Source organism: Littorina saxatilis, linkage group LG4 (assembly GCF_037325665.1).
Source record: "Littorina saxatilis isolate snail1 linkage group LG4, US_GU_Lsax_2.0, whole genome shotgun sequence".
In the NCBI taxonomy this organism is placed as follows: Eukaryota; Metazoa; Mollusca; class Gastropoda; order Littorinimorpha; family Littorinidae; genus Littorina; species Littorina saxatilis.
In genome coordinates this window covers 63,932,586-63,943,820 of record NC_090248.1, presented here as the reverse complement: position 1 = coordinate 63,943,820, position 11,235 = coordinate 63,932,586, and the positions used below count along the sequence as shown (strand labels likewise).

Genomic DNA, 11,235 nt, shown 5'->3' with positions numbered 1-11,235 from the left:
TTGGTAAGCAGACGTCCAAACAGCGAGTGTTCTCTCCGGCATGGTTGCAATGGCTTTACAGGACCCTGACCCTGACACTTGCAGAAGACATTCATTGTAGAGAGGTAGTTGGTGAGCTGGCTTTTAGTGGGCATCGCTTGACACCCTCTGTTGCGAAGGGCAACCAAAATTCCTCCAGGTTTCTGGATACCGTCTTTAAACAACGCGTCAATTTCCGATTTTGTACGTTGGGTAATTCCGCCTGCTGCCTTTTGTTGTGAATGCTCATGTTCGCCAGTCTCATATACATCCACACACGCATCTTCAGCTTTATAGAGAAGAAACACTTCGGCAGGGCAGCTAGATCCGTGTTTACATCGCCAGTAAACTTTCTTCCCGTCATAGGTTTGTGTTGTGACGGTTGTAACTCCCCTAAGTTTTGGGAGAGGTATAGGAATACCTTTTAACGTACAAAACACTCAGACACAGTCAACCACTCTTACTCTAATCACTGACTCCACACCCAGGCAACATTCAAACCAAAGTTTATTATTTACACACACGACAACACCGCATTCACATTCACATCCAATCACAATCGCTCAAAATCAAAGATAGATGAAGAAGGAAGAATTATCTTAAAGTTTAACAAAACAAAATGGCTATAAGAATTTATAACTTGATACTAAAAGAACTGTAAATATCCCTAAATATTACCACCTACCACCTTAATTCCCTGATCCCGAAAAATCAAAAAGTCTCTTTATAAATCTATCTCAACTCAAAATCCGCTTATCTTCACCTACAGTAATCAATTAACCCCGTTATTTATTAACTAACTATTATTTCTAACTTACATTTACACTAATACCTCGTGATAGGGACTACCAACGTTTCTGCTACACTGCCTTCAACCTTGATGCAAAAGATCAACGCCAAACGCAGCTACACATGAAACCAGTAGGCCCAGCCACCAGTAATACTAATTAACTTAACTTTAAATAACAAAACCCTCAATTCTCTTCCACTTATTTCAACACAATAAATGGTACGAACATTAATTCATCAATAACACATTCACATTAATCCACCACGTAACAACCTTACTTCATAACAACAAATTACCATATCACTACATACTTTTCTCTTCGTGCGTAATGATCACGACGTTTCACAACCAAGTCCAGTTCACATCTCGCCGATCCACAAAATCAACGTCGCTCAAAGAAAACAATAAAGACACTCCAAATTAGTCCCGTTAAAATGTAATTAACCAGGCCTGGTACTAAGTTAATAACCTAATATTTAATTAATAGTCAATTTCTACCTAGTTTCCTCTAACACTTGCAAAATCTCTATGTCTTTAATGTGTTTAAACTCACTTATAGGTCACAATGCTTATTGAAGCCACAGCTGCATAACTCAAGGCACACAGATGCCATAATATATTCTTGTGCACAGACTGCTCGTGGCAATAGAATGCCAGCACCTTCCACCACTTTACCCACTGACGGTGGGCCACCTCACCTCCACAGCTCACACTTGCGACACACCGGTGGTCAAACACCCCACCAACTAACACGCCTTCCTCCCGGGTATAGAGCCGGAAGCTTCTTGCACCCGGAAACTCATGCTGTCCCCTGTGTCGTTCGTCTCTCCTGGCTTGGACTCTCCCACAGCCCCGCTTCTATGCTTGAACGCTGTCGTAGGAACAAAAGCCAAGTATAACTACTTGTTCCTCCAACAATACTTAATTATCTCCCCTTATCCACCAAGTCCATAAATTGACTCTAACAACAATATTTCCCTCGTTTGACTTCCCATAATTTCCATTTTCATCGACTTACAAAGTCCCCTCTTTACTTAATTACTCATTAATTACCATAATTAACTACTTAATTAACCACCCTGGCCATCTCATCAAAGTTACTATTTAACTTTAACCAACATCATTATCAAAATACCAGAGTCCCAACATGACCAATTATGTAATAATTCTTACACTTTCCACTCACTTAAATACCTAATTACAGCCTTTACTTTTATACAATTGTAAATACACCATCATCAATATAAATGTTCAAAGTATTTACAACTCCCATTTCACCAAATCAAAACAACATGGCTGCCCCCATAATAAACAATTCCTATTCCATTATTTGACCCAACCATTTACAAGCAGCCCCTTCACAACAACGCCACTTCCCTCACCCCTTATGAATTTAAGTCATATTACATAGTGGCACCTCGTTCTTCCCTCTTTCTCTACCCGTGATGACGTCACATATTTACAACCAACCCCCCCGTCTTCTGTCTTGACGGTGAACTCCCGTTTACACCTCCCGTACCTCGTGTTCACTTTTCCGTACTTGCACCTACTACACGACTCATTCTCTGGAGTTAACGCTCTCTACCTTAAATTCACCCTCCATAAAATAAATCCTTCCCACACATAAGTTCACTCGCAGCAACTGCTGACACCTCTTTTCTTCTCTCCACCAGCCTACTCGCTCTCCACACTTCTTGCACAATAAAAAACTGTCCACCCCCTTTCCCTCGTTTCCCATTCCCCCTCTCCCCTTTCTACCCCAGACACCCTACACATAAAATGACACCAACCCAGGAAACTAAAAAACTAAAACTCTCTCATACACAAACACTACCGAACCAACAAATTTTGACCCTGAGCACGGAAGGAGAGAAAAACTACAGAATTTCAACACACCTTGCCGTTCGAGGACTGACCACCCGTAGAACCCTTGAAGCCACACCAAGACAGCTGGAACACAACTTGTCTCCGGGGTTGTATAAAACATCAACACGCCGGTCGGCCGGATAGAGCATTCACATCAACCATCCGTTCTCTTCACAGTTTTACACAGCAGTGACCTTCGAGCCTGTGACTCGTTCACGCATCACCACGTGCGTGAATACCCTCCCGCGATTGGCTGTCCATATCCACGGACACACACCGAGTCACTGTATAGGCACCCATCTGAGCCAAAACCGCACGAAACCCAGCTCATGCACGAATTACCAAATAAGTCATGGCTGGACTTGGGCAGAGTTTGTGACAAACCCCCCACCCAAGTACAAAACACCCTGTATTGAACCAAAAACCACACACCTCTGACCAATGCCAGGAATCCTAACACGTGTAATCAAACCACAACTCCCCCTGAACTAAAACACTACACAACTCTACTGACATCCATGGACTTGCAACATGATCCAGCCCACCAAAATCAGTCCATTTTGATGGTTCAATGCTCCCCACATCTGGCTACTCTTCCGAGCGACTGAGCAAGTCGGCCCCCACGTTGTCTCTTCCAGGAATCGCCTGGATGGTATACATGTAGGGTTGCAGAGCCAACGCCCACCGCATCAACCTCTTGTTGGTCGCCTTCAACCCCTCCAGGTATTCCAAGGGTTTGTGGTCGGACTGGATGCAGAGAGGTTTTCCGTAGAGGTACGGCCAAACTTCCGCACCCCCCACACCACGGCCCAGCACTCGCGCTCGATGGTATTGTAGTTACGCTCCGCTGGCAGCAACTTTTTGCTCGCACAGGCCACCATCTGCATCCTGTTTCCCTGGTCTTGGAGTAGCACCGCCCAAGCGGCACCTTGGCAACTCGTCCCTTCGGCTTGACTTTTTGGCATCGGTCGCAGGACTGACAGTATCGTCGCACGTCTTCGCACAGGCCTGGCCAATAAAAATCTGCCCATAGACGTTCGCGGGTCTTCTTGGTTCCCAGATGTCCTGCCATGGGTGTGTCGTGGGCGAACTTGAGTAGTCCTTTCCTCAAGGATCTGGGAACGCATATTTGTGAACACTCCAATTTCTTCTCCCGATAAACCCTCTTTAGTATCCCACGAGACATCTTGAACTCCACCATGCCCTTTCCTGCTTGTATCTGTTTCCCTTCCTTCGCCAGTCGTTTTGCGCGCACTAGTGTTTCATCTTCCTGTTGCAAGACTTTCAGCTGATCCGGAGTCACTTGCAGCCCTTCAATCTGCACCACCACCACCGGTTTCACCGGCCGTGTACCTGCTTCAGCCTGTGCTCTGGTTGTCACTGCCGCACACAACGCCCGTCTGGGATACATCGATACTTCCACCCAGTCTCCGCTCGTAAGCTGGGCCAGGTTTCCCAGAAAAATGTCAGGCCTGATGTTGTCGTTCACGATGGCAAGAATCCTCTCACAGATGTACGGCGATTCTACGTCAACCCATGCTAAGGGATACGTCTTTGTGCAGTCTAAGTCGGCAAACTCTACGTGCACTGTCCCGCTGGTGTAATCCTCAGGCCTAACAAATGCAGCCTTTACCATGGTCTTGTCTGCCCCTGAATCACGTAGACTGATTGCGTCTCTCCCGTTAACCTTGCACCTTCCCATCGGCCGAAATGGAATTTTCTCGCAGTCTTTGCACAACGGCTCTGACGGCTCGGAAGATCTCGTCTGGTCATCTTGCTCGGTCGTCATGCAGGCGTTCGCGGTACACTCCCTGGCAATGTGTCCCGTCTTATTGCACCTATGACATATCACCCGATTGTTGTATTCCCGATTCCAGTTCGTCTTTTTGTTCCTGCTGCCCTCTACTGGCCTCACTTGGCCCTCTGACTGCTCTGCCTGTTCCTCCGATCCCCCTCCGGTCTTGGTACCCCCGTTGCTTGTAGTCTTCTCCTTTTTCTTTTCCTCCTCGTCCATTTGGCCCCCGATGTTACGTTTTGCGTTGAACAATCTGGCGTCCCGTTTTGATTCCAAGTGAGTGAACGCTAACACCGCCGCTTCCTTGGCTGTAGCTGGCTTTTTATCGCTGACGTACTGGAACAGCTCACCCCGGAAATTTGACATCAACTGTTCTCTCAGGATCAGGTCATACAGCCGGTCATAGTCTCCCGCACACTGTGACATCGCTATCCATTGATCCAACAGGGTCTGCAGCCGACGACTAAACTGTACAAAGTTCTCGTCCCCTTGCTTTGTGATGTTTCTGAATTCCCGGCGGTAGTGTTCTGGAGTATGATGGAACTCTTCTAACAGCGCAACCTTGAGCATATCGTAGTCGCTGGCATCCTCGGGAGTCATCCGTAGATATGCTCTCTCTGCGCGACCCTTCAATTGGTCTGCTAATCGACCTGCCCATGTCGCCCTGCTCCACCTGTGTGTAGTCGCTGTTCGCTCGAAGTGGAGGAGGTAGTCGTCAATGTTGACAGAATCATCACAGAAGGACATCTTTACCCGGTATTTGTCAAAACTCGGGTCTCTCTCAGTCCCCCCTGTGCGCAGAGCTAACTCCTCTTTCCACCTCGCCTCACTTGCTTGCAGTTCCTCTTCCCGTATGCGACGCTCCTCCTGGCGTCGCTCTGCCTCATCTCTGCGCCGGGCTTCTTCCTCTTGTCGTCGTGCTTCTTCTTTCCTTTCTTGGAACTCCCGTTCCTCTCTCCTTTGGGCCGCCTCATCCCTGCGTCGGGCTTCTTCTTCCTGGCGTCGAGCTTCTTCTTTCTTCTCCTGAAGTTCTCGTTCCTCTTTACGTCGAGCTTCTTTCTTCTCCTGAAGTTCTCGTTCCTCTTTACGTCGGGCTTCTTCTTTCTTCTCCTGAAGTTCACGTTCCTCTTTACGTCGGGCTTCTTCTTCCTGGCGTCGAGCTTCTTCTTTCTTCTCCTGAAGTTCACGTTCCTCTTTACGTCGGGCTTCTTCTTCCTGGCGTCTGGCCTCTATCTCTTCCCTATGCTGGGCTGCTTCTGCTTGGCGTCGAGCTTCTTCTTTCTTCTCCTGAAGTTCTCGTTCCTCTTTACGTTGTCGCCGCTCTTCCTTCCGCAACTTCGCCTGCGCCACTCTCTCCTCGACGATGGCCGCCTCCCTGCGCACTTGGGCCATCACAAACTGGGCCAACGTCGCCCCTTGCAAACCCAAGCTTTCACCCTGACTACGGAACCGTGCTAACTCCCTGTCTACCGACTCATCGTCAAACCCATTAGAACCTTGGACCATGATCGGCGACACTCCCCTTACAGCTTGGCCCTCACCGTACCCCATCGCCAAACGCTGCGCCCCAACAGACCTCGGCCCCAACACTCCTGGCGTCACCAAAGACCTCTCCATCCTCGGCGTAGAAACCGCACCCGGCATACCACCCGTAGCCAACAACGTCGCACCACCACTTGGTACAGTGAACCGAGGAGGGGTTACCACCAGGGATGCAGCCGCAGACGTCGCTGGAACCTTCTCCTCCATCCTAGCCGCCCGCCTCAACTGACGCTCATCCCGATCTGAATTCGACATCTCCTTGACAAACCAACCTCACCTTGACCCCAATTCCAAAATTGATCGCCCACAACAAACACGGACAGAATAATACAAAGCAACAACCACAATAGAACTTACCCAAACAGCTAGCTGACAACCTTGGTAGAGTGAGATCCGAGTGATCAGTTCGGACCCCAGGTGTGCTCAAACTCACTCGTTCTCTCTCCTTCCTCTACCGGGTCAAAATAGCCACCCAGGCTTAAAGCCTTTAAGTCGCCCGCCAACCGCCCACGCTAGTCCTCATTCATACCCTTTCACCACTGATTCACACGAGTCACGGCCCTTACTTCCCGATGCTATCTAAACCCTTCCTAATCCCCGAAATGAAACTCCTATCCCACCGCTGCCACCATTGTAACTCCCCTAAGTTTTGGGAGAGGTATAGGAATACCTTTTATCGTACAAAACACTCAGACACAATCAACCACTCTTACTCTAATCACTGACTCCACACCCAGGCAACATTCAAACCAAAGTTTATTATTTACACACACGACAACACCGCATTCACATTCACATCCAATCACAATCGCTCAAAATCAAAGATAGATGAAGAAGGAAGAATTATCTTAAAGTTTAACAAAACAAAATGGCTATAAGAATTTATAACTTGATACTAAAAGAACTGTAAATATCCCTAAATATTACCACCTACCACCTTAATTCCCTGATCCCGAAAAATCAAAAAGTCTCTTTATAAATCTATCTCAACTCAAAATCCGCTTATCTTCACCTACAGTAATCAATTAACCCCGTTATTTATTAACTAACTATTATTTCTAACTTACATTTACACTAATACCTCGTGATAGGGACTACCAACGTTTCTGCTACACTGCCTTCAACCTTGATGCAAAAGATCAACGCCAAACGCAGCTACACATGAAACCAGTAGGCCCAGCCACCAGTAATACTAATTAACTTAACTTTAAATAACAAAACCCTCAATTCTCTTCCACTTATTTCAACACAATAAATGGTACGAACATTAATTCATCAATAACACATTCACATTAATCCACCACGTAACAACCTTACTTCATAACAACAAATTACCATATCACTACATACTTTTCTCTTCGTGCGTAATGATCACGACGTTTCACAACCAAGTCCAGTTCACATCTCGCCGATCCACAAAATCAACGTCGCTCAAAGAAAACAATAAAGACACTCCAAATTAGTCCCGTTAAAATGTAATTAACCAGGCCTGGTACTAAGTTAATAACCTAATATTTAATTAATAGTCAATTTCTACCTAGTTTCCTCTAACACTTGCAAAATCTCTATGTCTTTAATGTGTTTAAACTCACTTATAGGTCACAATGCTTATTGAAGCCACAGCTGCATAACTCAAGGCACACAGATGCCATAATATATTCTTGTGCACAGACTGCTCGTGGCAATAGAATGCCAGCACCTTCCACCACTTTACCCACTGACGGTGGGCCACCTCACCTCCACAGCTCACACTTGCGACACACCGGTGGTCAAACACCCCACCAACTAACACGCCTTCCTCCCGGGTATAGAGCCGGAAGCTTCTTGCACCCGGAAACTCATGCTGTCCCCTGTGTCGTTCGTCTCTCCTGGCTTGGACTCTCCCACAGCCCCGCTTCTATGCTTGAACGCTGTCGTAGGAACAAAAGCCAAGTATAACTACTTGTTCCTCCAACAATACTTAATTATCTCCCCTTATCCACCAAGTCCATAAATTGACTCTAACAACAATATTTCCCTCGTTTGACTTCCCATAATTTCCATTTTCATCGACTTACAAAGTCCCCTCTTTACTTAATTACTCATTAATTACCATAATTAACTACTTAATTAACCACCCTGGCCATCTCATCAAAGTTACTATTTAACTTTAACCAACATCATTATCAAAATACCAGAGTCCCAACATGACCAATTATGTAATAATTCTTACACTTTCCACTCACTTAAATACCTAATTACAGCCTTTACTTTTATACAATTGTAAATACACCATCATCAATATAAATGTTCAAAGTATTTACAACTCCCATTTCACCAAATCAAAACAACATGGCTGCCCCCATAATAAACAATTCCTATTCCATTATTTGACCCAACCATTTACAAGCAGCCCCTTCACAACAACGCCACTTCCCTCACCCCTTATGAATTTAAGTCATATTACATAGTGGCACCTCGTTCTTCCCTCTTTCTCTACCCGTGATGACGTCACATATTTACAACCAACCCCCCCGTCTTCTGTCTTGACGGTGAACTCCCGTTTACACCTCCCGTACCTCGTGTTCACTTTTCCGTACTTGCACCTACTACACGACTCATTCTCTGGAGTTAACGCTCTCTACCTTAAATTCACCCTCCATAAAATAAATCCTTCCCACACATAAGTTCACTCGCAGCAACTGCTGACACCTCTTTTCTTCTCTCCACCAGCCTACTCGCTCTCCACACTTCTTGCACAATAAAAAACTGTCCACCCCCTTTCCCTCGTTTCCCATTCCCCCTCTCCCCTTTCTACCCCCGACACCCGACACATAAAATGACACCAACCAAGGAAACTAAAAAACTAAACCTCTCTCATACACAAACACTACCGAACCAACAAATTTTGACCCTGAGCACGGAAGGAGAGAAAAACTACAGAATTTCAACACACCTTGCCGTTCGAGGATTGACCACCCGTAGAAACCCTTGAAGCCACACCAAGACAGCTGGAACACAACTTGTCTCCGGGGTTGTATAAAACATCAACACGCCGGTCGGCCGGATAGAGCATTCACATCAACCATCCGTTCTCTTCACAGTTTTACACAGCAGTGACCTTCGAGCCTGTGACTCGTTCACGCACCACCACGTGCGTGAATACCCTCCCGCGATTGGCTGTCCATATCCACGGACACACACCGAGTCACTGTATAGGCACCCATCTGAGCCAAAACCGCACGAAACCCAGCTCATGCACGAATTACCAAATAAGTCATGGCTGGACTTGGGCAGAGTTTGTGACAACGGTGATGTACCAGGAATCCTTGGGAACATGATCGAGGGCTTCTGCAAAATCTTGAAACGTGTTTGTCCTCGCCCAATCTTTTCCCTCTCCTCGTCTTCTTTTCGGTGGAGGCTCTTCATTTTCATCTTCTTCAGACGACTCCGTCAAACCGAAAGTAATTGGAGCAATAGGTGTAAATTCCTCTCCCATCTTGGTTTTGCTTTTCTTGCCAAAGTTAATGCAGCAACTAACAGGAAAAAGCAAAATCAATATACAAGAAGCGATAGAAAACTGATCAGTATCACGAAGTAGTGAGTCCAGTTCAGTCCAGTGAGTGAGTAGTGTGTCCAGTTCAGTCTCATACAAAGAAAGAAAACAGGGAAGAATATCACTCACATTGGAACGACAAGCACTCAATCATACATTTTTGTGAATATTTTATTTAATTTTTTTATTTGAGTATCTTTTCTGTTGATTAAACAGTATTTCTTTTGACGAACTAAATTTATTTTAGAAGATACAGTTATTTTATTGATAATTGATTTTTTCTTTTGATTTAACATCTTTTTTTTTTTGACAGTTCCAATTTCTTGTGATAATGAAAATATTTCGTGATAAAATCACTATTTTATGTGAAAATTGCATTATTTTTGTGTGATAAAAGCATCATTTCTTTTGACGCATTCAATGGGTGCCTTTAATAAATACTCAAGGAGCTAATTCTGTCAACTAATCTGCTTTGCACAAGCTGCACTAAGGGATCATTGCATTAATCTTTTCTTAATTTATGTCATTGTGCCCGCACGGTGAGAGAAGAAGAAGAATTCGAGGGGTTTGGGTGGGTGGGGGTGGGGGGTGGGGGCTAATGTTATTTATATTTTGTTTGGTGGGTCCAATTAATGTTGTTTATTTTAGCGCGAAGAAGCTCTCTGGTCTTATGTGTCTTGTGTGAGAGAATGAGAGAGTGAGAGAACAAGAGACTGAGAGAGAGAGAAAGAGAGAGAGAGAGAGAGAGAGAGAGAGAGAAAGGGGGGAGAGAGAGGGAGAGAGAGACGCGGGCCGGGGGGGGGGGGGGGGGGCGGGGTATTGGCAATTTGACCAGGACAATAGAAGGTACCGGGTCCATCCTTCCTGCCTCAATCCGTACATCAATTCTTTCTTCCTTCCTCCCTTCGTCCGAAGCAGCGCTGTGCAAACATCCACCAGCCACCATGATAAAGTGGTGACAGTTCCCAGCGACCGGATTGTATTTGTGTTGGTGTTTCTGGTTTTTTTTCCGCTGTCTGTCTGTCTGTCTGTCTGTCTGTCTGTCTGTCTCTCTCTCTCTCTCTCTCTCTCTCTCTCTCTCTCTCTCTCTCTCTCTCTCTCTCCCTCTCTCTCTCTGGCAGCAAAAGTAATCGTAATTCTTAACAAGAAAATGGTTGGTAAGACTGCCATCCTGTTTCCCTCATTTATAGTTTTCCAAATAAATGGTTGTTTCCCTTTTCTGGACATGTTTGTACGTCAGCACAAGAAAATCTGCCAGAGGAGAAGACAGTGGCACAACAAAATTCCTTTACATTTTTTAAAAGTTTGGCCAATAAGATAAGGTCCTGCGTCTGTGAAGTCATCTTCAATGTGATTAGATGAAAAGGCTTAAATCCTTACTGACCTTTTTGGTGTTTTGTATCAGGCAACATCATCTGACTTCAAAGATCACACTTTCTCCTTGACACAAAAACTTCGTTGAGAGAGAGACAGAGAGACAGAGAGAGAGAGAGAGAGACACACACACACATACACACACATACACACACACACACACACACACAAACATAGCGAGAGAGACAGAGAGAGAGAGAGAGAGAGACAGAGAGAGACAGAGAGAGAGAGACAGAGAAACAAAGAGAGAGAGACAGGGAGAAGGAGAGAGACATAGAGAGAGACAGAGGGAGACACAGAGACAGAGAGGGACAG

The 11,235-nt window shown here is 45.6% G+C and overlaps 1 protein-coding gene and 1 long non-coding RNA gene across 2 annotated transcripts; both read right to left on the bottom strand.

Annotated features, from left to right (window-relative positions):
* Positions 1–508: 508 nt before the first annotated feature.
* On the bottom strand, positions 509–5,975 carry LOC138963697 (uncharacterized). Its single transcript, XM_070335544.1, has 2 exons — positions 1,851–5,975; positions 509–1,737 (listed from the first exon to the last, which is right to left on the bottom strand). The coding sequence occupies exon 1, from the start codon at positions 5,973–5,975 to the stop codon at positions 3,243–3,245; it is 2,733 nt and encodes a 910-aa protein (XP_070191645.1). The 3' UTR covers positions 509–1,737; positions 1,851–3,242.
* A 775-nt stretch (positions 5,976–6,750) lies between these two features.
* LOC138965359 (uncharacterized) lies at positions 6,751–8,797 on the bottom strand. Its single transcript, XR_011455425.1, has 2 exons — positions 8,093–8,797; positions 6,751–7,979 (listed from the first exon to the last, which is right to left on the bottom strand). It is a non-coding gene; the product is annotated as an uncharacterized lncRNA (long non-coding RNA).
* Positions 8,798–11,235: the final 2,438 nt, after the last annotated feature.